At 39.5% G+C, this 23,430-nt stretch overlaps 1 protein-coding gene across 1 annotated transcript in view; it reads right to left on the reverse strand.

The window, feature by feature from the left end:
* Positions 1-9,211: 9,211 nt before the first annotated feature.
* NRCAM (neuronal cell adhesion molecule) overlaps positions 9,212-23,430 on the reverse strand; it is a 281,628-nt gene continuing 267,409 nt past the window's right edge. The window contains exons 32-34 of the mRNA XM_055590272.1: positions 21,594-21,725; positions 20,551-20,629; positions 9,212-9,637 (exon numbers count right to left, since the gene is read on the reverse strand). Coding sequence (XP_055446247.1) covers positions 9,400-9,637; positions 20,551-20,629; positions 21,594-21,725 — 449 coding nt within the window. The 3' untranslated portion in view covers positions 9,212-9,399. The remainder of the gene's footprint in view (positions 9,638-20,550; positions 20,630-21,593; positions 21,726-23,430) is intronic.

Raw genomic sequence — 23,430 nt, forward strand, 5'->3', positions numbered from 1 at the left:
CAGACTCTTGGGTTGTCACTAATGACCTTGTGGTTTGGTCTGACCATGGGCTGAGGGGCAATTTTCTCACAGAAGGCAAGCCCACCCAGGAGACCCAGATATAAAAGGAATTAGTTAAGTCCCCAGGTCCTATCATTTCTACCCACATTTCTGCTTACACTAACTTCACCTCATCAGAAGCCATTGTCAACAATCCAGGAGACCCTCTCATAAGCCCTCCATACTCAGCCCGGTACAGGGCTCAGGGTACCTATCATTCCATCAACTCGACAAATAGGCTGCACAACCTCAGGTCACCAGGGAGTTGCGCCTTATCGACTTGACCACAAGGGGGCAGGACTCTCCCCTCCAGCAGCCGCCAAGGTTGCAACAAAGTGCCTTCTCTGCTCCCAAGCCGCACACCAGAGATCATCCAGATCGGGGACACATTCCTAGAGAAACCACCACACGCCTGAGGGCAGAATGGCTTCCTTGGCCCACCGCCCTTTTCTGCTGGGGCTTCCAGAAAGGGTGTTCCAATCACCAATGCTTACCAGAGCTTCCTTTTGGCAACCCCCAACCAGAACTCCTCTTCTAAATAGGTTCTCTCTTTCTTCTTTATGCCTGTTCGCTTTGGATGGACAGACATCACAGACTCTGACCAGGAGACCTCTCAGGAGATTCCACAGTGGCCTCTGCAATCTAACACTCTTTGGATATTCCATTCACGTTAGGCCTGCAGGCAGCTGGTCTCACGGAGCATTTTAATGACCTTCTTAAAGAAACACTCAGGGTCTTCCCTGGTGGTACAGTGGATAAGAATCTGCCTGCCAATGCAGGGGACACAGGTTTGATCCTTGGATCAGGAGGATCCCACATACCATGGGGAAACTAAGCCCGTGTGCCACAACTACTGACCCCATGCTCCAGAGCCCGTGAACCACAGCTACTTAAGCTTGAACACCTGAGAGCCTGTGCTCCACTATGAGAAGCCCCATACTGCAACAAGCAGCAGCTCCGACCCGCCAAAACTAGACGCAGCCTGTGCACAGCCACGAAGACCCAGCACAGCCAAATACAAAATAAATTAAATAAATGCAATTATATATATAGATATATGCAAAGAATCTGCCTGCCAATGCAGGAGATGCAAGAGACAAGGGTTTGATCCCTGAGTGGGGAAGATCTCCTGGAGAAGGAAGTGGCAACCCACTCCAGTTATTCTTGCCTGGAGAATCCCATGGCCAGAGGAGCCTGGTGAGCTACAGTATATGGATTTGCAAAGAGTTGGACATGACTGAGTGACTAAGCAACAACACAACAAAAATACACATTAAAAAAAAGAGACACTCAAATTACTTTCAGGCACGTGTCTCCAAAAGGGATCAAACTCTTGTCCCGGTATTTCTAACCAATAGCATCACTATTAATAGGCTGAGGCCAGCACAAAACACATCTATAAACACAGTTTTATTGGGACTTGGCCACACCCGTTTTATTAAGTGTCTGACACACCTGTGGTTGATGTCCTTGCAGAGCTGAGTAGCTGTAATGCAGAACACATGGCCTGAGAAGCCTCAATTATTTGCTATCCAGGCCTTTACAGAAAAGGTTTGACAACCCTGCTCCACTGTGTGGTGTTTGGGTTGCAGGAGGGCAAAAGGGGCAGGCAGTACAGTTGGGAGGCTAGAAATAAAGAGATGCTGCATGTATTCAACACAAAGTTTGGAAAAAATAGAACCAGCTGTTGGGTAGGAGAGGAGAAAATGCCGACTCTGCCTTGATTGAGCCAACGTGGGGCCATTTACTGAGACTGGGTGCACTGGGCAGAGAAGAGTTAGCATATAAAACAACTGAAGATTTACATTTCGAACAAGTTAATTCTGAGATGTCACTGTGACCTCATCAGGATGGAGAATTGAGAGCTAGGAAACAGATGTTGTTTAGCCCAGGAGAGCAAACATTAGGGACAGCAGAAAGGAAAAAGGAAGGTCATGAAAAGTTTGGGGGAGAAAAATAAGAAAGAGAAGAAGGATACCTTGAAGCACTGAGCTGGAGACGCCAACAAGCCGGGGTTTCAAAAAAGCCACACCGAGACGCAAGTTAGGGGGGACTGCCTCCCAACGCTTGGGAGGTCTGGGTGGATACCAGAGCTGACATGCATCCTCAGATGCCTGACAGGCGTTGACCTCATGGCCCGCTGGAGTGAGGGAGAGATGGCTTCCAGCTGACCTTCCTCTAGAAGTCAGGTTGAATCCTAACCCCTTGCATTTACCACATGGAGATGAGAGCAGGGCCAAAGGTTCCCCACCTCCCCACCCCTGCGCCTTAATCTCCTTGGGCCAGCTGACCAGAGAATGAGAAAGAACCAAGAGACAAGTCACTTAGGCCCAACTCTTTTTTCTTTTTTCCCTTTAAAAAACAGGAGTATCAAAGCTCAAGAAAACTTTTGAAAAATAAGATAATTTAAAAAGAAGAAAAAAACAGCATTATTGATATAATGGTGGACTTAAAACGAACCGACTGTCAGTTACTTATCCAGCAAAGGTGGGTTTCTTCCGGATCATACCAGAACTGCAACCCCTGACTTACAACCATCGTGAGCCACGAGCAAATCCCGCCCACAGCATGGGAAGAAATAGGCTTCTTACAGGGGGAGCTGGGAGGGCAGGAGCAAACAAAGAGCCCTTGGCTTCTCATTGGCTGAGTCCTTGCTGGGAAAGGAGTCTTTTTCCTGTTGGGCTCTGCTCTCAGCATAGGATGTGAGAGCATCCCCTTCTGCTCTTCCAACTCAATTTGAGATTTCTCAAATTTGTTGATTTTTTTTTTATAGTATACCCATTTTAAGTATATAGTCCTGACAAATGAACACACCCCTGTAAACAACACCATAATCAAAATATAGACCATTTCCATTGCCCCTAAAAGCTTCCGCAGCCCTTTTGTAGTAAATCCCTCCCCATAGCTCAGCCCCAAGCAACCACAGATATGCTTTCCATCATTGTAGATTAGTTTTGCTTGTTCCAGTGTTTCACATAAATGAAACTTGTTTGCCAATTGAATGAATGAATGACCTGTATCAGTAGTTTATTCCTCTTTACTGTGGTTAGTATTTCATTACTATAAATGTTGGTCTGTTACAACAGAATTGTTTCCTCTATTACCTGATGATGAACACTTCAGTTATTTCAACTTTTTTTTGCTGTTATGAAAAGAGCCTAGTTTCTTCTTTTCATCTCAGAAGGTAAATCCCTTCTATGCCTACAGGCAGGAGAGAGGAGAGACTGGAGTGGAGGTTGACTCCAGCGTTGCCCACACGTTAGGATGCATCAGAATCGCCTAGAGTACTGTGAAAACACAGATGCTGGTCTCCACTCCCAGAACTGATTCAGTAGATCTGGGGTGGGTCCAGAATTTGCATGGCTCTCCAGGAGTGCTGATGCTGTTGTTCCAGGGACCATACTTGGAGAACCACTGATCTTGCGGGGTCTCCTGAAAAAATCAGGAGGACGGGGAGGGGGAGTGACCCATCCTGTGGTGCTGTACTCATCACAAGGCTCATTTACACACAGCCCTGATCACTCTCAGACACACGTAGGCTTAGGGATGGTTTGTCTTACAGCTTTATTGAGGTATAACTTACATTCCACAGATTCACTTAGGTATACAATTCAGTGATTTTTAGTAAATTTATCAAGTTGTGCCATTGTCGGCACTGGTCCAGATTTAGAACATTTACATCACTCTAGAAAAATCCCTCCGGCCAATTTACAGTAATCCCTGTTCCCATTCCCAGACAACCTACTTTGTCTTTACAGACTTGCTTTTTTGGACATTTCAAATAAATGGAATCATGCAGTATGTGGTCTTTTGTGTCTGGCTTTTTAATTTAACATAATGCTACCCTTGGTCCTCTATGTTGCAATAGGTATTAGTACTTTAAAAAAACTACTAAATAGTATCTTATTTAATTATATGGATTCATTGTTTAATTGCATGGATAGACCACATTGTCTTTATGCATTCATTAGTTCCCGGACATCTGGGTTGTTGTTTGGCTATTATGATGAATGCTCCTTTGAACATTTGTATACAAGTCTTTGCATAGACATATTTTTCCAGTTCTTTTTCAGTACATACCAGGAGTGGAATGTCTGGGTCATAAGGTAAATTTATATTTAACATTTTAAGAAATGGCCAAACTGTTTTTCAAAGTACCATTTTATAATCCCAGCAACGATGCGGAGTCCATTTTCCCTAGATACGTTATTGTTGTTTTTTACTGGGACAAATACAAGATAATTTGAGATCAACCTGTACGAAGAAATGTATTCAAAACACTGTTCATTAAATACTTTAAATGCACATACAAGAGTGTAGAAACATGTTTCTTGTGGCCAGTTTCAGTCTTGTCTGTACATTAGAATCATCTGGGGAGCTTTGAAAAATTCTGATGCCAGGCTATGTCTCAGACAATTAGAACAGAGACACAGTGGAGTGAGTGGGCAGGCATGAGGACTTCAGTGCTCCCCAGGTGAGTCCAGTGTGCAGGCTGAGTCTGCTCCTACTCAAGCGCACAAACACAGGCACAAAGTTTGTTGATTAAAAACAAGTTTGTTGAGTCACTCGCTGAGATAATAGCTAAATAGCTACAGCTGAAGCAAGACAGTGTCTCCAGAACACACTGAGTGAGACCGGAGAGGTTTGAAGGCTATAGAAATAAAAAGGAATATACCGTCTGGTTAGACAAGTCAGGAATCTAAGCACCATCTTGGATCTCTCCCTTTCCATCATCCTTCCATATCTGATCTATCACTCCCATTAACTTCCTTCCTAAATATCTTTAAAATCCACCCACTTCTCTCCATCTCCAGTGATATGATCTGGATCCAACCTCTATCATCTCTTATCTAAACAACTGCGAAGCTTCCAAGTGGCTTCTTATCAACCTTCCTGGCTCCTTTCCAGCCCATTCTCGACGCTAAATCCTAAGAATTCCACCTCATTCACAAACAGATCTGGTCATATAACCCTTTTCTTTAACCTTTTTAATTACTCCTCACTTTCCACTGCACCTTGACTAAATACAAAAACCTACCCTTTGGTGCTCAGGGCCCAGTATGCTGTGGCCCGGGCATCTGCTCCTGACGCAGGGCCCCTCCTGGGCAGTGGTTCTATCCTGCCTTCTCCTCCTGGGTCCCACTGTCCCCCAGCTCCCAGCTTCTCAGGGAAGCCTCCTGACCACCCTGCACAGCTCAGTCTCCTCCATCACTTGCTCTCATGGACCCCGTGCCTTCCCCTTGCAGCATTTATACCTCAGTTTGCTTCTTTAATATAAATACCCTGGGAGTATTCTTTCCCTCTCCTGCTTTTTCTAAAGTGAACAAGAAAAGCTGTCTGTGCTTAAACTGTGCTTACTGTGTTAACCAGCCACAGAATATCAAACCACTTGTGGCAGACAAGATGGCATGATGGGGAGAGAGGGGAGGGACCATTTTAGGATCCTGCCCCTCCTTCACAACCACCAGCTTGCAGGTGAGGTTGTCTGGAGGGAGCCAGGAGGCCGACTCCTCCTCCTTTCGCTCTGCTGATGGGCCACCAGCCACCCGGCCACCGTACAAGGAAGCAGATACTGATGAGGCTCCTGGTGACACAGATGATGCCCTGGAGGTTGTGAACTCCTCAGAGAAAGCTGCCAACTCCGTTTCTCCCAGTTACAGCAGGCAATCATTTTCTGCATGATCAGATCCAGTCTGATTATCAAAGGTCCTTGGCACTATTTCTCCAGAGGCTTTGTTTTCCCAGTTCTTTGTTTTGTTTTCCATTGAATAAGGTACGGGAGCCCTCTGGTGGCAATTTGTAGAAAAATCTCATGAGCAGGAGAGAGATGCTTAGTTGGGGTAAGAAGTCTCAGTTCTTCACATTTCTTTCCTTTGCCTCCACAAGCTATTTCCAATTATTTTATCAGACATTAAAAGTAAACCAGGTTACACTGGGTTATATCAATTATCTAATGTCTTCTCCAACTTGTGAAGTCAATTTATAAACATAAATCTTAAAGAACTGAACAATAAAAAAAAGGCTTGCTGAAATTACTTAAATTACAAAAGTAAAATTAATCATTATACTATAAATTACAGAAATACCAATTACATTTTGTTTTGAATTTTCACATCTTAGGTCTTCAATAAAATTTAAATTTACAAAAAAAAAAGAGAGGAAAAAAAAGTAAAGCAGGGCCATTATAAACCATCTGAACAATAAGGCATCAGCAAACCAATGTTTTTTGTGGTCAGGCTTACAACTGGCCAGGCTGTGTTGCTAAACTGACCTGTGACTGATGATGTGGTCCAAGGACGTCGACTGAATCTGGCCCATGGTATAGACTGGAGACCCTGACTTGCTGCTCAAAAGTGAATGCTCTCCATGGTAGAAGGACTAAGGTCTACATAGGGTCTATTAGCATCATTCAGTTGACGCATGTATCACATTGGTATCCAAGTAACTGTGTAGGGAGGGGGAGCTCTGTGCCAGCACAAGGTCTTATGGGTATAAAGCTGGGACCAAGGGCAGGTGGAGGAACAAGCCAGGTCTTGGCTATTTACAGAGCTGGACAGTTATGAGACTCAAGAAGAATTGGGCTGCTGAGAAGGGGGTGGATGACACATTCGTCAGTGCTACTTGTCCACACTCAAGCTGTTTCATCAAGCAGGAGAAGTTAAGGAATCCAGTTGCCATGGCTGGAGATGGCGGATGTCCAGGCAGGTAGAAGAAAGGATGACAACAGGGAACAGCTCGTGGTGATCGGGCTTCAGGAAAGGAAGCAGCATCTAACTTCTCAGACTGTTTCTCCAAAGACTGGTTAATATCTATTCCTGCTTTGCATTACAATATTTGATATGCCCCTCTTTTATTAGCTCTTTTTCATATTGTTTAGCTTTTCATTTAACTTTTCTCTGCCTTTTAAAAGCAAAAATCAAACTCTGTATTATATTTTAAAACATTAGGGGGAATTCCCTGTTGGTCCAGTGGTTAGGACTCCGAGTTTCCACTGCCGGGGGCCAAGGTTTGATCCCTGGTCAGGGAACTAAGATCCTTCAAGCAATGTGATGCAGCCAATAAATAAAATAAAATAAAACATCAGGAACTCTAGGTTTGAAGAAGAATCACAAAGAGATCATGACCTTTTAACAGTTACTTTTTTGACGGAAATCCAGTCACTTCTGCCTGTACTGTTAAATATACCATTACTCGGACATTCATATTCCACTAGGAACATGATATATTACAAGAGACAGAAGGACTTTTAAAACCACATTTAACTTTTAATACAAACTCTGTTGCACTAGTACAGAAATGACCCCTTCATGCACAGATAAATTTAGCATCTGCCATTGTGGAAGAGGAAAAACTATACTGTTCTTGTCTCCCCCACCCCACCCCCATACATTGGTAAATTTGAAGTAACTTATCTGTGTGCTCTCTGATGCCAAGGCAAGCCTGTCTGGTTTTTCTGGATTTCCACAAGAAAGGCTGATCTGTGAAAAGTGAAGACTGGAGACATTAAACTATGTAGGGCCATCTTTACCTGGGATTACTTCAAACTGTGCTTCGGCAAAGCTCTGAAAATTTCTTCTAGAAACCTGCTGTCTGTATGGAAAATAGTTCACTCTTTCAGTTTCACAGCAAAAAGAGAAAATAAAACCCCAGAAGGCATTTAAGTAAATGCTTTCCAATCCCACACACTGTATTAATTAGCTAACATTTTATACAGTACAACATAAACATTGTTGGCATGTTTATTTGTATGTAACCCCTAAGCATATAGCATCTACACTCTAAGCGTATTTACAAATTCAACAAAATATCTACATATAAAAAGCTTTACTTAAAATTAAACTTGATGCAAGTTATGAGAAACCAATTTATTGGCAAATGAAACTGAGCATTCCTTCAACCATAGGTTGTTATAGAATTTCATATGTGGAAGGAAACCATTTGATAGATATTATTTATGAAGCTGGTAGAATATATATGCTTATTTTCAAAACCACAGATGTAATCCCTTTGACTGTTGGCCTTGTTAGCACTTGTCAGATTTCTTAGATTCTGCAAGGCATCCATGTAATTTGCATACACACTGTTTAATGCTGCAGAGTTTCAAAAGCTGCCACATAGGTAATGACTTAGAGAAAAATATATTCCTGTTGCTTTGCTTTATGTGCTTTTTTTTTGAAATAACTTTAAAAAAAATTTTCTACCAAGTTCCCATCTTTCTTACTGAATGTGACTTGTTTTAATAGAAACCATAAGAGACCATAAAATCATCATATGCTCCAGTTGGTGATAAAACTTTTCTTTTTAGACATATGGGGGGAAATGCTCCTTAAAATAAATTGTCTTCATTTTACTGTCACAGTTCCTTTTTATACCCCAACATTGCCATCTTCATGAACTCTGCCTTTTCCAAGTGACTTTTAGACAATGACAATAATCTAGGACTCCGAGTTGACTGTACCAAATGATATAGAAGGCAGTATGTTGTGGAATGCTTATCATCTGAAGGCACTGCATATGTCTTGCCCTGTGCTTTCTGGAATAATTTTGGAAATTTAATTGGAGTGATCTGTTTGAGATTCTCTTGGTCTGGCACAAGTGCCAAAATGCATTGCGATACACATCGTTTATGCCTAAAAATCACGGACCAGGATGGAGAGAGGATGTAAAAAGTAGAACACTGTACCAATATAACACCTCGATGATTAAGAGGTCAGTGGAGTAAGAGGAGCAAAGAGCAGGTAAGAGAGTCTCAGTAAGCATCAGCAAATGTACCTGTCATAATTAACTCATTTAGCAAGTATATATTGTACATATGGTTCCTAACAGTCTCCCAAAAAGACTAACGACAGCTAGACATAGAGTCACCAATTTCACGACAATGTCCACAAAGACATTGAAGTTCTAGAGAATACTACAGTAACACTCTTGACAATGAAAACGGAATTCCTACTTAGGGGTTCAGCGGAGGAGAGTATCAAACAAAGTATCAACCCATGTTTGATTAACATACACAGGTATATCCTTTAAAGGTGTAGCATTTTTCATGCAACCTATTGAACTGTATCCCAAAGTGGGTAGAAGGTGATCTGTTGATGATGCTGTAACATTTTTTTTTTTTATCAGTTCTTAGGAAATCAAGATGACCTATGTTGAATGAAAAAGTATGCATTTTGCACTGCAGTTCACATTAAGATATCATTTGACTGAGTTACGTTCTTGCTTTGACAGTTCTCATCATATGAACACCCAGCTGCACATAGACTTTCTGCCTCTATGTTCATAGTATGAGAAGGCGGACAGACAAGTGCTTATTAAGATAAACATTTGAGAAAAGTTGGATACTGGCAAAGAGCTCACAAATTAGACAAATGAATTCATGGCGTTGACAGGAGATGGTGCCTCTGAGCTTTCGTTTCCTTCAGCTGGTTCTTTCTCTTTCTTACCACTGTACTGTCCGATAAAGGAGCCGTCCTCATTGAACTGGCCATTCACTCCCTCTCCATAGTCAACTAGGCTATCATCGCTATCTTCCTTTTTCACAGTCCTGTCTGAAGGTGTTCGACTGCCTTTTTTTAAAGGCTTGTGGTCTTCCGCATCACTGGAAAAAAAAGATAAAACATGTTCATCGAGATGGGCCCTTAGGTAAAATGCTTGGTTCTCAAAGATCAGGCATGCAAATTATGAGGAAGCATTTGGCGCCCTGAGCTTCTCTAGCCCAATCTAATCTCCAGGTGGCCTTCAATGACTGGAATGTGGTTGGAATGAAAGTAGAGTGCAGAAATGGTTTAATCATGAAGTCTTCGACAGGTGGATGGCTTCACAGGGTGATGTCAATATCAATGACAGATTCTGGCCCCTGATTTGGAAGCAACTCAGAAATTGTCACAAGCATTACCAAAAGAATAATTGAAAAAACTTGAAAATCATCACTATTTTACTAGAATTCAAAAGGGTGTAAAAGCTTATGGTAGAGAAGTTAGTATGTTAAACTGCATAATATTTCTGATTCTTTGGATATGAATGGAGAATGATTTTGGTTAAGTGTGAAATATGGATTTTTGTTTTTCTGAGCAAGAAGCAAAATCCTGCATCTCAAATCATTGTGTTATTGAGTGCAGGCCAGACTTGTAAACTTGAACCTTACCTTTCAAGAGACCTACACATTCCATTAAAGGGATGCAGAAGAAACAAATGAAAATAGCCTAAGAAAAAAAGCAAAATCCTTATACTGATTGCATACAGTATTATTTTTGATTAGTTAATGGGTAAAGATTTATTAATTTGGAAAGAAACATAACTGAACTTCAGGGCATTACATCTGTACTATTAGTAGTGTGTTAATATATTCTGACAAGTGTGAGTGATGCCCAAATGTAAAAGCCAGTATCTCCTGCCCTCTTCTTTACCCCACTATTCCCTTCTCCCCAGTGTGTTATGCAGCTGATCCATATCAGATGGTAATCTGAGGAGTGCAACTTAATAAACATATGTAGGACTCTCTATATATCTGCTTATGTCTCTGTTAAACCCCTAAGTATAACATCTGGAAGTAGAAGACTAATTACTATATTTAAGAGCATTCACTCAAATGGTCATATAACTAGGTATGCACGCTGACCTAGTCCTTAACAGGTAATATTTGGTTTAAAAAAAAGCAATGACATATTTTGTATTCTTTCAAAGAACAAAAATGGGAAACATAAACATTAGTTTAAAAAAATTTGAAAGATTTCATGTAAAAGAGAGGCCCCTGAGCTGTAATATTTCATCTAGCAACTTGTGCTAGGACTTTACTATTCCCTTTCCTTTGAAAAATAACTTCTTTCTAGCCAAGATACAAATATTTCATGGTATATGGATATTCTGGCCAATAATTCCTACTAGGGTCTCCAGTTTTTCATCAAGAAGAAAATTTCAAGACTGGAAAATAATATTGGCTTTACATGACATTGATGTATGCTATTGAAAATTACCTGTGTTAGTAATACACAAGTGCTTGTTACAAAGTGAATAAATGATATTATCACTGTTGTTAGTAAATAACCAGGGAGGAATCACAGAATTTTGTAATGGCCTGTGCCTGGGAAATGTCAGGGGACATAGGGACATAGCAGCCAGTCTCCAACCTGGTACAAGAATGACTTGCACATTTTTGGAATTTAATCATTAGCTTCTAAGCTGTGCTTGAATACTTCCTGTGAGTTATTGCCCATAACTTGGTGAGAAAATTCCACTGAAGAATTTAATGATGAGCAGAATTTTGTTACCTTGATCCCAACTATTAATATTATTCTGCTTTAGAGAACTAATGTTCCAAGGTGTACACTCCAGGAAATTCTAGTCTAGGACATTTCTTTGATTCATCCATCCACCCATCTATCTATCCACCCACCCACCATACATCTAATAAATGTTCATTTAGTGCCTACTCTACAACAGGTTTGAGTCACTGCAGATATAGCAATAAACAAAATAGACTAAAACCCTCACTAAGTTTACTTTTTGAAGGGGAAAATACAGACAATCAACATATTTAAAAAATTAGTCACAGAGTGTGTCAGAAGGTGATTAGTTCTACGGAAAATACAGAGCTGAGTAAAGAGAATGGAGGGTGTCAGGGGAGGGGATGGAAAGTTGACATTCAAGTAGGATTTCCAGAGGGGGCCTTGTTAAGAAGTGATATCTGATCAAAGACTTAAAAAGAGTTGAGTTAGTCAGGTAGACAGCTGGAGGGAGAGCCATTATGACAGGTAAATAGTTCAGATGCCCTATAGGAGGGCAAGCCTGTTCTAGGAATGGAAAAGCAGCTTGGCGTGGGAGACAGGGAGAGAGGAAGAGAGGGGAGAGAGAGACTGAGATTAAGGGGTGATAGATCAGGTCATGTAAGGATCTGTCTCACTGAGACAGGAAGTCAGTGGAGGGAATTCAATGGATGCGTGACCTGATATGATTTACATTTTTAAAGGATTACTGTCATCAGTATTGCAAATAGCCTACGCTAGAGGGAGGGGTTGGTGAACTACACCAAAATTGGGCTGTGCTCATTTATTACGTATTGTTTATAGCTGCTTCAGTACTACAACAGAATTATAGAGTTGCAACAGAAACCATGCAACTTGTTAAGTCTAAAATACTTATCGTTGGACCTTTTACAGAAAGTTAGCCAACTCCTGCTCCAGGGGGCCAGGGAGATTACTGTGATAATTCACGAGTGAGAGGACTGTGACTCGGGACAGAGTGGAACACTGGGCTGGTACAAAGTGGTATTACAGACATATTCTGAAGACTGCACCAATAGGACTTCCTGATGGGTTAGATATGGAAGAAACAGAGAAAAAGACAACACCAACATTTCTGGCTTGAGTAGCATGAAGGATGGAATTACCCTTACTCTGGAATGCAGCATGTTTGGGCTAGAAGACTGGTGGTCCAGTTTTGGACATGTTCAAATTTGACATGTCAGAGGAACCATTCATTTTGTGAGATAGTATAACACTATATAACACTGATATCTAAAACCAACAAGAACAATTTGAGAAAGTAAAAGTAACATTACAGGCTAATTTCACTTAGGAACATAGATGAGAAAAATCTCAGAGAAATCATGAGCAAATAGAATTTAGCAATTGGCTAAAAAGAGAATATAGCATGACCAGGTTGGGTTTATCCCAAGAATGCAAGCTTATTGTAGCATTAAAACATGATGTATAGGACAGTCTTTTGGACTCTGTGGGAGAGGGAGAGGGTGGGATGATTTGGGAGAATGGCATTGAAATATGTATAATATCATATATGAAATGAGTTGCCAGTCCAGGTTCGATGCATGATACTGGATGCTTGGGGCTGGTGCACTGGGACGACCCAGAGGGATGGTAGGGGGAGGGGAGGGAGGAGGGAGGAGGGTTCAGGATGGGGAACACATGTATACCTGTGGCAGATTCATTTTGATATATGGCAAAACCAATACAATATTGTAAAGTTAAATAAAAAAAAAACAAGAACAATAAAAAACAAAAAAAATACCAATTCATGTAATTCACCATTTTTGCAAAAGAAAAAAAAATTTTTATGATTATCCCAGTAGATTTAGAAAAAAAGTTTTATGGTAAAACTTTACCATAAAGGTAAAATCTGAAGAAAAGATTTAGGAAAAAAGTTTCATTCACAATAAAACTTTAATATACTAGGGACAGAAGTGTCTTTCTTAAATGTGTCTATAAGAAACCCTGAGTTAATGTCATCCTTGATGGTGAATGTTGAAAGTTTCTTGTTTAACATCAGAAATAACAATTCTAATCAAAACTGAATTGGAAAATACTAAGTGACATGATGAGAAAAAGAAATAGAAGTCATATATATTAAGAAGAAGAGAACCATCATTATTCATAAATAGTATGATTACATACATAAAAAATTGGAAAGAACCTATAGGCAAACATTAGAATAAAAAGAGAGCTTAGTAACATTGTTTAAAAATATCATGTATGAAACGAGTTGCCAGTCCAGGTTCCATGCACAATACTGGATGCTTGGGGCTAGTGCACTGGGACGACCCAGAGGGATGGTATGGGGAGGGAGGAGGGAGGAGGAAGGAGGGTGCAGGATGGGGAACACATGTATACCTGTGGCAGATTCATTTTGATATTTGGCAAAACTAATACAATTATGTAAAGTTTAAAAAATAAAATAAAATTAAAAAAAAAAAGATGAGTCTCAAAAAAAAATCATATTAGCATAAAAGTAAGTTTGATCTAAGTACTTACAAACAATTGGAAAATGAAATTTTAAAAATAATTCCATTTAGGATACCACAAAAATATAAAGTAGATAAGAACAAATCCAACAAAAATATGTGTAAGAGTCCCAAGAAGAAAATGAAACCTGCATTCAAAGCTATTGAATAAGAGGAAAATAAATGGAGAGATATATCATAACCATGAATAGGAAGACCTCTGGTAACTGTGTTAACTTTCTTTACATTGTTTATTAGATTCAGTTTATTTCCAGTAAAAACACAGCAGGCTTTTATATGGATCTTGGCAAGCTGATTCTAAGATATATAAGAACATGAAAAGAGTCAAGAATATTTAAAATTTCTTGAGGAAGAATCACAAAGTTGGAGGACTTGACCCACTAGCTATCAAGACTCACCCCAAGCTACTATATTAAGACAATTTAATTTTGGTGCAGAGATAGACAAACTTCTGAGTGGAATAGAATATCAGACCCTGAAATGGAAATACAGGAAGATCTTTTTGTTGGTTTTATTCCTACATCAAAAAATTTTTGACATTATCCTATTGCAAAATCTGGGCTTCGCTGCTGGCTCAGATGGTAAAGAATCCATCTGCAATGCAGAAGACTCTGGTTTGATCTCTGGGTTGGGAAGATTCCCTGGAGAAGGGAATGGCTACTCACTGCAGTACTCTTACCTGGAGAATTCTATGGACAGAGGAGCCTGGCAGGCTACAGTCCATGGGGTCACAAAGAGTCAGACAGGACTGAGTTGCTAACACACACACACATTGGACAATTTTTTTTGTAGCAACTTTTTTTTTCATTAAAAAATTTTTATTTATTTTTAATTGGAGGATAATTGCTTTACAATGTTATGTTGGTTTCTGCCATATATCAACATGAATCATGCTATCATAACTGGGACAACTTTTAAAATCCTATTTTCCAACTATTTCCTGGTAGCAAGAAATATAATTGACTTTTACATTATTTTTTTTTTAGGCAGCATTACTGAACTCTCTTATGAACTCTAATATCTTCCTACAGATTTATTTGGATTTTTACACACATAATCGGATCAGTTATGAATAACGGCCAGCCAGTAAGGGGCTCCCCAGAAACATCCTTTCCAGTTTAAAGGCCACACGTGTGTGCTTAGTTGCTCAGTCGTGACTGACTCTTTGTGACCCCATGGACTGCCTACCTAGCTCCTCCATCCATGGGAATCTCCAGGCAAGAATACTGGAGTGGGCTGCTGTAGTGGGCGAGAATCTATAGCAACATGGGCTGTGTTCAAAAGACATGAAGTAAGGAAATGGGATATTCTATTCACAGAGTCTTTCCAGGAAAAGCTGTTCAGAGGCAGCTCAAGATATTTTAAAGACATGTGATATAATGTCCTACTTCAGGAATTAGAATCTGGTTAAATGAGAAAAATATTTATGAGGCACCAGCACAGCGCCTGGCATGTGAACAGTACCTAACAAATGAGAGTGCCCATCTACCTGCCATCACACCTCTTGGCTCCACTCCAGACTCCCTGCCTCAGAGAGACTTTTTCCTATGAAATACCTTGTATAACACATACACTTAGAACTTTCCAGATGAGATGGGTGGTGACAAGTCTGTGATGAAGCTCTGAATGAATGCCTGCCTCTTTTCAACTCAAAGATGAATTCTCTAATGACAGAGTAAGTCAACTGCTTTTGACATTGTGCCAAGGGAAGCTGCTTGGTCAAGTTTCAGTATGAAGGGGTAGTTTCCCAAACAAGAGGAATTTAAAAGCTACAGAAGATCATTGAAAAATCATATCCTTATTTAGCTATGTGGTATTTAAAGCTTAAAAAAAATCCATCCATGTTTTTATGAGAATTTTTTAAGGACAGAAGGTATCAGATGTTAATTCTTAGCCTGGAATGGCAAAGATGAACAAGTTCCCCCAAAAGTAATAAAATCATCATAAAATAGTACATATAGCCACAAAATATGTTTTTGATACATATAATCATATCAGTCATGGATAATGATTATCTTTATTCAAGGCTATAAGTTGTGAAATGGAATGGAACCTTTAAAACTCAGCTCCTGCATTACTCCCTCTGGGACAACTTCTTGTGCCACCTCCTTCAAGGCCATGAACTTGGCTTTGGCTTCCTGTCCCTGCTCCCTTGGCACCTTGGCTGTATTCCTTCCCTTCCAGTGCACTCTTTACACTATGCCCAGATTGTCCTTTTACTTCCCTGCATCCCTTCCTCGACTATTAACTAGTGAAATAAGAGTCTATTGGTTTTAAAAATCTCCACAGCCTAGAATACAGTAGGCACTCAATAAATATTGGCTGAATGAATTCATTGTAAAATAACAATAAAAGAGTGTGCATTTTAGAAATTCTTTAAAATTCCAACTTTAACTTTTTTTTTCATTTTTTTTCTTCATCAATTTTATGATGTCAGACAAAGCACTGGAACCAATTCTTTCCTTCTCTTACCCTAAAGAATCAATTTTAGAGAGTTCACTTTTTTAAAATAGCTGTGCACACAGAAAGTATCCATTGAATGCCTGCAAAGTAAAAACGCAGCAATGATGGATACATCTGTGATCACTAGGTCTGATTCTCCTGTGGTCACCACCCTACCATGGTCAAATCACACTGCAATAATTTGTGACATTCACAAACCAAACACTCCCTCTAAAAGTCCGTCACTGTTTATACTGCTCATGATCAGTTTACGTCTCTGAGCAGAATAAATCTAAAGTATATATCAAATGCAATATATGTGCACATCATCCGTGCCTCACGAACATGGGTTAGCAAGCGTGCAACAGGATCATGCTCACATGACAAGACTTCCACGCCAAGAGCCTCCCTCAAATACCATGGTCCCATGGCTTATGACCTATGTTCATTCTGGTTTTTAAAGGGATGGATCTAAAGGACAAAAAAATACACAGTTGGTTACATTGTTTCTCTGATTTTTCTATATGTTAGTAAGGATGCAGATCCTACTGTCTGTATAATTAAAGAAACAAACAAAGAAAGCTGCAGGCTTCCACCAGAGGGTGACTGTTTGGGGGTGGGTGTTGGAGTGAGAGTACAAGGTTACAGCATATGCAAAAAAAAAAAAAAAACCATCAAATTTGGCCATTGAAGTTCCATCCTTTTTGCACTATGAAATACTCCCTGGCTCAGAGCCAATCACATAGAAATGGCTTCATCCTCAAGCATGAGAATAAGCAAATCATCAACAGAATTCATTAACATTTAGGCAATAGTCCTGATTTTGTGTGTGTCTGTGTGTGATAGAATATTAATTTATTTTCAGAATGAAAAAGAATAAGAATCAATAAATAATACAGAGCTCAAAAACTTCTAGAAGGTGCAAAATAGACAAGGGACTCGTGATTTTCACTCTTGTGACATTTAAGTGTATTATTCAAAATTCTATAATAAACAGTTGAATCCATTTTCATTCATGTGACATCTAAGGAATGAACGGTTTTTTAGTTTCTTCCAGTAGAAAAGAAACCAAAGGAAAAAAATTCTCAGGTCATGCCAGGAAGTCATAAGACAAAGCCACATCGGTAGCAAAGGGTGGCTGGGTGTTTTGGGAAGTGATTTCACTCGTGGGATTGTCCTTATGAACTTTCAGCTTCAATGAAAAAAAATCACTGAGTTGTGTTTCAGGTTTAAGACACCTGTCAGAACCTTATCTCCTTTGGCAATTCGCAGATCTATAGAATTTCAAGTTTTTTTTCTTCACACATGAACCAATGAGTTTGTTTTTAATAAACCCAAGGGAGAGTCTTTGTCTTCTGAGAAACTCAAGGCATTAGCTAAAAACAGCTATTTGAAAATGCTTCACGAACATACCACATATGAATTAACACCAAGACAAAGAAACATGACCAAAGAAATATAAACACAGTGATAATGAGGCCAGTAACTAAATACCTACTATGTTCTGCTCTGAAACCCCAAATCACATTAAAACTCATTGGTAGATGGTTTATAAAGGAGCACAGAAATCATAGAACTAGAAACCTTCAGAGATTATCTCATACTTGAACAACTCTGTTATTTTAGAGATGGAACAAACTGACACTTGGATTAAATGTCAAATCTAAAGAAATCAAAGGTAAGGGCTAAGTTGACAGCAAAACTAAGTCTCTTGATTCCAGATGAGTTCACATTCAACCTAGATTTCAATCATGTTTTAATGGAGTAGGCAGAAAAGGGACCCTGAGAAAGCCTTACTACAATCGATCATGGTTTCACGTAACTATAAGAGAAAGCTGACATTTGAGATGCACAGAGTGAGCAGTATGTTGCCAGATTCATTTGGGCATGATAATGTAGAACAGAAATCCATCACCATTGGAAGAATATATGGAGAGCAATAGTTTGTTTTTGGTTTGTGCAGATACATAACTTTTTCAGGCTATATAAAAAATTTGACTTTATTACAATAAACAGTGGTGGAGAAGGCAATGACACCCCACTCCAGTACTCTTGCCTGGAAAATCCCATGGACGGAGGAGCCTGGTAGGCTGTAGTCCATGGGGTTGCTAAGAGTTGGACATGACTGAGTGATTTCACTTTCACTTTTCACTTTCATGCCTTGGAGAAGGAAATGGCAACCCACTCCAGTGTTCTTGCCTGGAGAATCCCAGCGACGGGGGAGCCTGGTGGGCTGCTGTCTATGGGGTCGCACAGAGTCAGACACGACTGAAGCGACTGAGCAGTAGCAGCAGAAGCACATATCTTGGGTAGAATTCTAGTCATAGGAACACTAAAAATAACAAATTGTTTAGTAATTCCGGACTCTCTTACTTTACAGGAGAAATATGTAGGAGAGTGAATGAAATCAGCAAAGATTTCAACTCATCCTGTGTTAAGGCCTGGCTACCCTTGGCTGTGACCCTCTGCAGGCTGCTTTAATGCGTTAATATTACTTTGTGGATGGACCAGTGGGGATGCTGAATGAGGTTTTCATACCCTTTCAGCCTTGTAGTCAACATCTGACATCAAGACAACCCTCACTAGATGTTTTTCTGTATCCTAAGATCCAGAATTCTGAAGAGTTTTAAAAATCATAGTCACCTCTTCTGGAAAGGAGATTACAATGAAAGATGAGGTGCTGAGACACACAGGCAAAGCACTTATATCTGTGTGGAGACTGGTGTGAATCCAACTTTGTAAAAAAAAAATACATAGTTTTTTTCAGTCAGTTCTCATATTTCTTACCCTTGGCTTTATTTTGCCCCTCGTGATGTTGACATGGTCATACCAAAAATGAGCTCTAGAGATAAGTAAAAATGAATACACATATCTTATTTATAAATATCATCTGGCAGTCACAAATAGTGACACATTTTATTTTACCTAAAAGCCTTTTCTTCTGGCAAGAGAGCCTCAATACTGGCTCAGTGCATATTTAAAAGATTATATAATCAAGAGGCTTACACAAAGAAAGAACAAGGTGTAAAAGCATTTTTGATTAATAGATGCATTCTTTTTGGAATACCAAAATCCCAATGTTTTAACTGAATAAATATATCTTTTGTTTCTGCTTTTAAACATATCTAAAACAATCATTTATCTCTCTTAAATACCTACACCCCTAGGCAAGAAAATCTTTGTTTAAAGAAATCTTTTTGTTTTTTAAAAAAACTATTTAGCACATAGGTTACATTACATTTGTCCTTAATGATGGAGCCAAGCTAAGAACATTTTATTTACCAAAACCCTGTGAATTAACACACTGCCTCCAGAGCTGTGATATTTCTTAATAATTAAGAGCTTCTAAAACCACCACTGAAGTGGTCATTGAAGTGAAGTGAAGTGAAAGTTGCTCAGTTGTGTCTGACTCTTTGTGACCCCATGGACTGTAGCCTGCCAGGCTTCTCTGTCCATGGAATTCTCCAGGCAAGAATACTGGAGTGGGCAGCCATTCCCTTCTCCAGGGGATCGTCCCAACCCAGGGATTAAACCCAGATCTCCCACATTGCAGGCGGATTCTGTACCATCTGAGTCACCAGAGAAGCCCATGAATACTGGAGTGGGTAGCCTATCCCTTCTCCAGGGAATCTTCCCAACCCAGGAATCAAACCGGGGTCTCCTGCATTCCAGGAGGATTCTTTACCAGCTGAGTTACCAGGGAAACCCTCCTAGCCATCATTTTATGATTAATAGGAAGGTGTACAGGAACCTGTTTTGGTTAAAAAAAAAAAAACCTTCTAATCCAAGATGGAAAGAGTAACATCAGTTTTACAAAAGCACTGCTTGGAGAATGACAGGGATAGTTTGCTTTATAATGCAGGTTTGTAGAGTACTATTGTTTTAACTCTTATTGTAACACTTGAGCTTTTCTATGTTGATCAATTATAGCAAGGGTCTCTGGAAAACAGGCCAGAGTGGGAGACGCTCCATCTCCAAACCTATTAATACAAAGGCAATTTATAATGAAAAAGTAGGATTTTTTTTTTTTTTTTTGGTCTATGCCATGCAGCTGGTGAGAACATGGTTCTCTGACCAGGGATAAAACCCAGGTCCTGGCAGTGAAAGTGCCAAGTCCTAACCAAAAGTGAGATTACTTTAACTGTGAGGGATGTGTAAACATTTATACCCAGAAGTGTTTCTTAACTAATTTTTGAGATAAATAAGCAATTCCAGGCAGAGCATGTTCCTGGCTGAATCCTATTCTAGGCATGACTGAGTATGGTATCTGCGCAGGGCAGGGAGAATGAAGGGTGACTAAGAAGCAGGGGGCTCACCTGTATTCTCCAAAAGTGCCATCATCTTCCTTCATAGGCTGGATTTCAGGATCTGCGTGGGCATCTTCCTTTTCTTTAACTAAAAAATTACAAAAAAAACATTATTCGATCCTGTGTTTCCTTATTCAAAGTCTTTAAGAGCACACTCTATGAGACATATAGCAGTGGGGAAATTATTCTATATGCCATAGATGATACGCAACCAGATGTATCATGTGGCCATCCATTTATTTATTGGCCCCACCTCCCCAGTCAAGGATCGAATGTAAGCCATGGTAGTGAAAGCCCAGAATCTTAACCACTAGGCCACTAGGGAACTCCCTATGCATATATTTTGATGTATTAGTCTCTTGGAGTTAACCTAGAAAAACAGAATAGGTTAGAATAACCTAGAATATTTTGTTAACAGATAAAGTTAACCTCATGAAAGCATTTTGGCACAAGTTTCTTACTCACTTAATAGAAGAATAAGTCTTAAGTTTCTAAGATTTCCCCCTATTTTACCAATCTATCTGTTAACTATATTCATGTGTACAAGTTGCTTTGGAAATCTATTCTTTTGTAGATTTTCCCCCCTGTCATTGAAAGGGAAATGGCCAGGTAAAAAGAAAATAGAAATTCACTGGATCTATTAAATTGAACAAAACATTAACCGTATAGGGAAAGCACTATTACACATCATATCAGGATCCAGTTCATGCATTACCTCCTTTAGAAAACTTCATGTTTTCCTTCTGCTACTGCCTGTTGGTTTTAGATGCTATTTCAGTACCTGTGACTCATGTGAAGCCTAAGGAAGCAGAGTCACTAATATCTTCAGAGGACAGATTCATTTGCTCCTCCAAAATTGTCTTTTGATCCTTGGCAATTTTTAGGCTTCTATTACATACAAAGGGATCAGCCAGTGTCTGAACAGAAAGTCCGAATGTATGGCTCTGGGAAGATACACTTATTGTAGTCTCTGTGATGACTCTCATGATCTCTTTTTAGTTTCACAGATTATCATGCAGCATTAGAGGACAATTTCAATCTCTGTTTCTTACCTGGATATTTACCACCTTTGTTTCTTCTGATGAAGCAAACAATCAGCAAAATTAAGATCAGGAGAGCAACAGCACACATTAGACCAATGAACCAGCCCTGAGTTGCTATATCCACTTGCCGGCTTGCCATCGCTGGAAAACAAGTCAATGGTGTCAGTGCCAATGGGTTAAGGAGGAGGTGAGAAGTGTTGTAGCTTCTTGCAGCAAAAAACTGCCATGTACATGAGCTTTTCTATATTTTACATGTGGCCCCACATTGGAATCTGCCAGCTACCAATCAGGAGTTACATAAATATTCAACTGGTGAAAAATCTTCAACAATTAAGAAAATTCAAATAGAGAAATCTGACTGCTAACACATTCAATGCTAACAAACCCTGCTGAGCATTGCATTCAGTTATTTTCACTATGTATTTTCAACAGAAACATAGTCCCAAACCCATTAAAACATTTATTGTTTACAGGATAAGTTGTATTTACGATGATAAGAATAGAAGATCATTTTAAACAGAACAGAATGTATACATCTAATGGAGTATTTTTCTTTCAAAGGAACCACTTTCAGAGGCTAAAATATCATTACAATAATGTTGCCATTTTCCCCAAATGTTTTACAAACTGTTAAAAAGAAAACTTTCCACACATGAAACCTGTCCACATAAGATAACCAACCTTATTACTTTATATAACATCTTGATTTGTACACAAAATATTTCTTAGATTTATTTTTCATTTCATTTGCCAGAGTTCTGAAGGCTCTGGGGAAATTTCTGAAAAATCTTATTTACCATAAAAGGTTCAACATGTAATATTCAAAATCACTCAGGATCCAATCCAAAAACTATTAGGTCTATCTTTATCAGTGGTATTACTGGAGTAAGTGGCCAGTTTAAAGAGAATAATACTCAATCACATGTATACAGATTAAGCCTTCATCTACTCTGAGTCAAATAATGTGAAACCCTTTATTCAACCAATCACAGTATGCAAATCTCCTAAGAAAAACACAGAATAATTAGCATTTCCAGTATTGTTCAAAAGTGTCAATCAAATGGGACAAAGTGCAGCATCAATGGCTAATCAGAAAAGCCCTTGAGAATTTGTTTCAAGACACTGGTATAAAATTTTTTTAAAACCTTGATTTTTTCCCTCTTTTTACCTTAATCAAGGTAAAGGGTTTTCTTCTTTTTATTGGTAAGAATGCCTGTATATTCTTTTAATTTGACTGGATTTCTTCTGAATCCATTAACATGGTTGGGTTAGGTGAATGTGATTGCTGGATGCAGAAAGAAGCATGGTGACAAGTATCCCAGGCTACTGTACATTGCAAAAACAGCACCTTATTGCCGTTTTTCTCCACTCAAAGGATAGGGAGAAAAATGAAATGCTTAAAATCAAGTGTGAAGAGGAATGTGAAAAATTATGTGGATGTGTGTTGAAGAAATAAAATGAGAAGTGAAATACATTCTTTGGAATATGAATCAAATTGCAGGTAGCCAGTCCCAGTAGCCTCTTGGGCCTCACTGGGTGGAGGGCTTTTGAGTTGTATCATCACTAGATACAACTGAAGCAGGAGTATGGGCAGGGCTCCCCTTCCATACACATACCATAACCATCACGGGGAGGATGAAGATGAGGATGACGATAACGAGAACTAACATTTTGAAACTTACTCTACTAGGCACTGTACTGAGGGCAAAATCTCATTCAGTCTTCACAAAAATCCTTTGAGGCAGGCATGAGGAATAAACTCAGGCTCGGAAGGGTAAAGACCTTGTCTGAGAGTCAGAGCTTCACCCAAGACTGTGGATTCCAAAGAATATGGTACCAGCCATTG

The sequence above is a fragment of the Bubalus kerabau genome, chromosome 8, assembly GCF_029407905.1.
Source record: "Bubalus kerabau isolate K-KA32 ecotype Philippines breed swamp buffalo chromosome 8, PCC_UOA_SB_1v2, whole genome shotgun sequence".
In the NCBI taxonomy this organism is placed as follows: domain Eukaryota; kingdom Metazoa; phylum Chordata; class Mammalia; order Artiodactyla; family Bovidae; genus Bubalus; species Bubalus kerabau.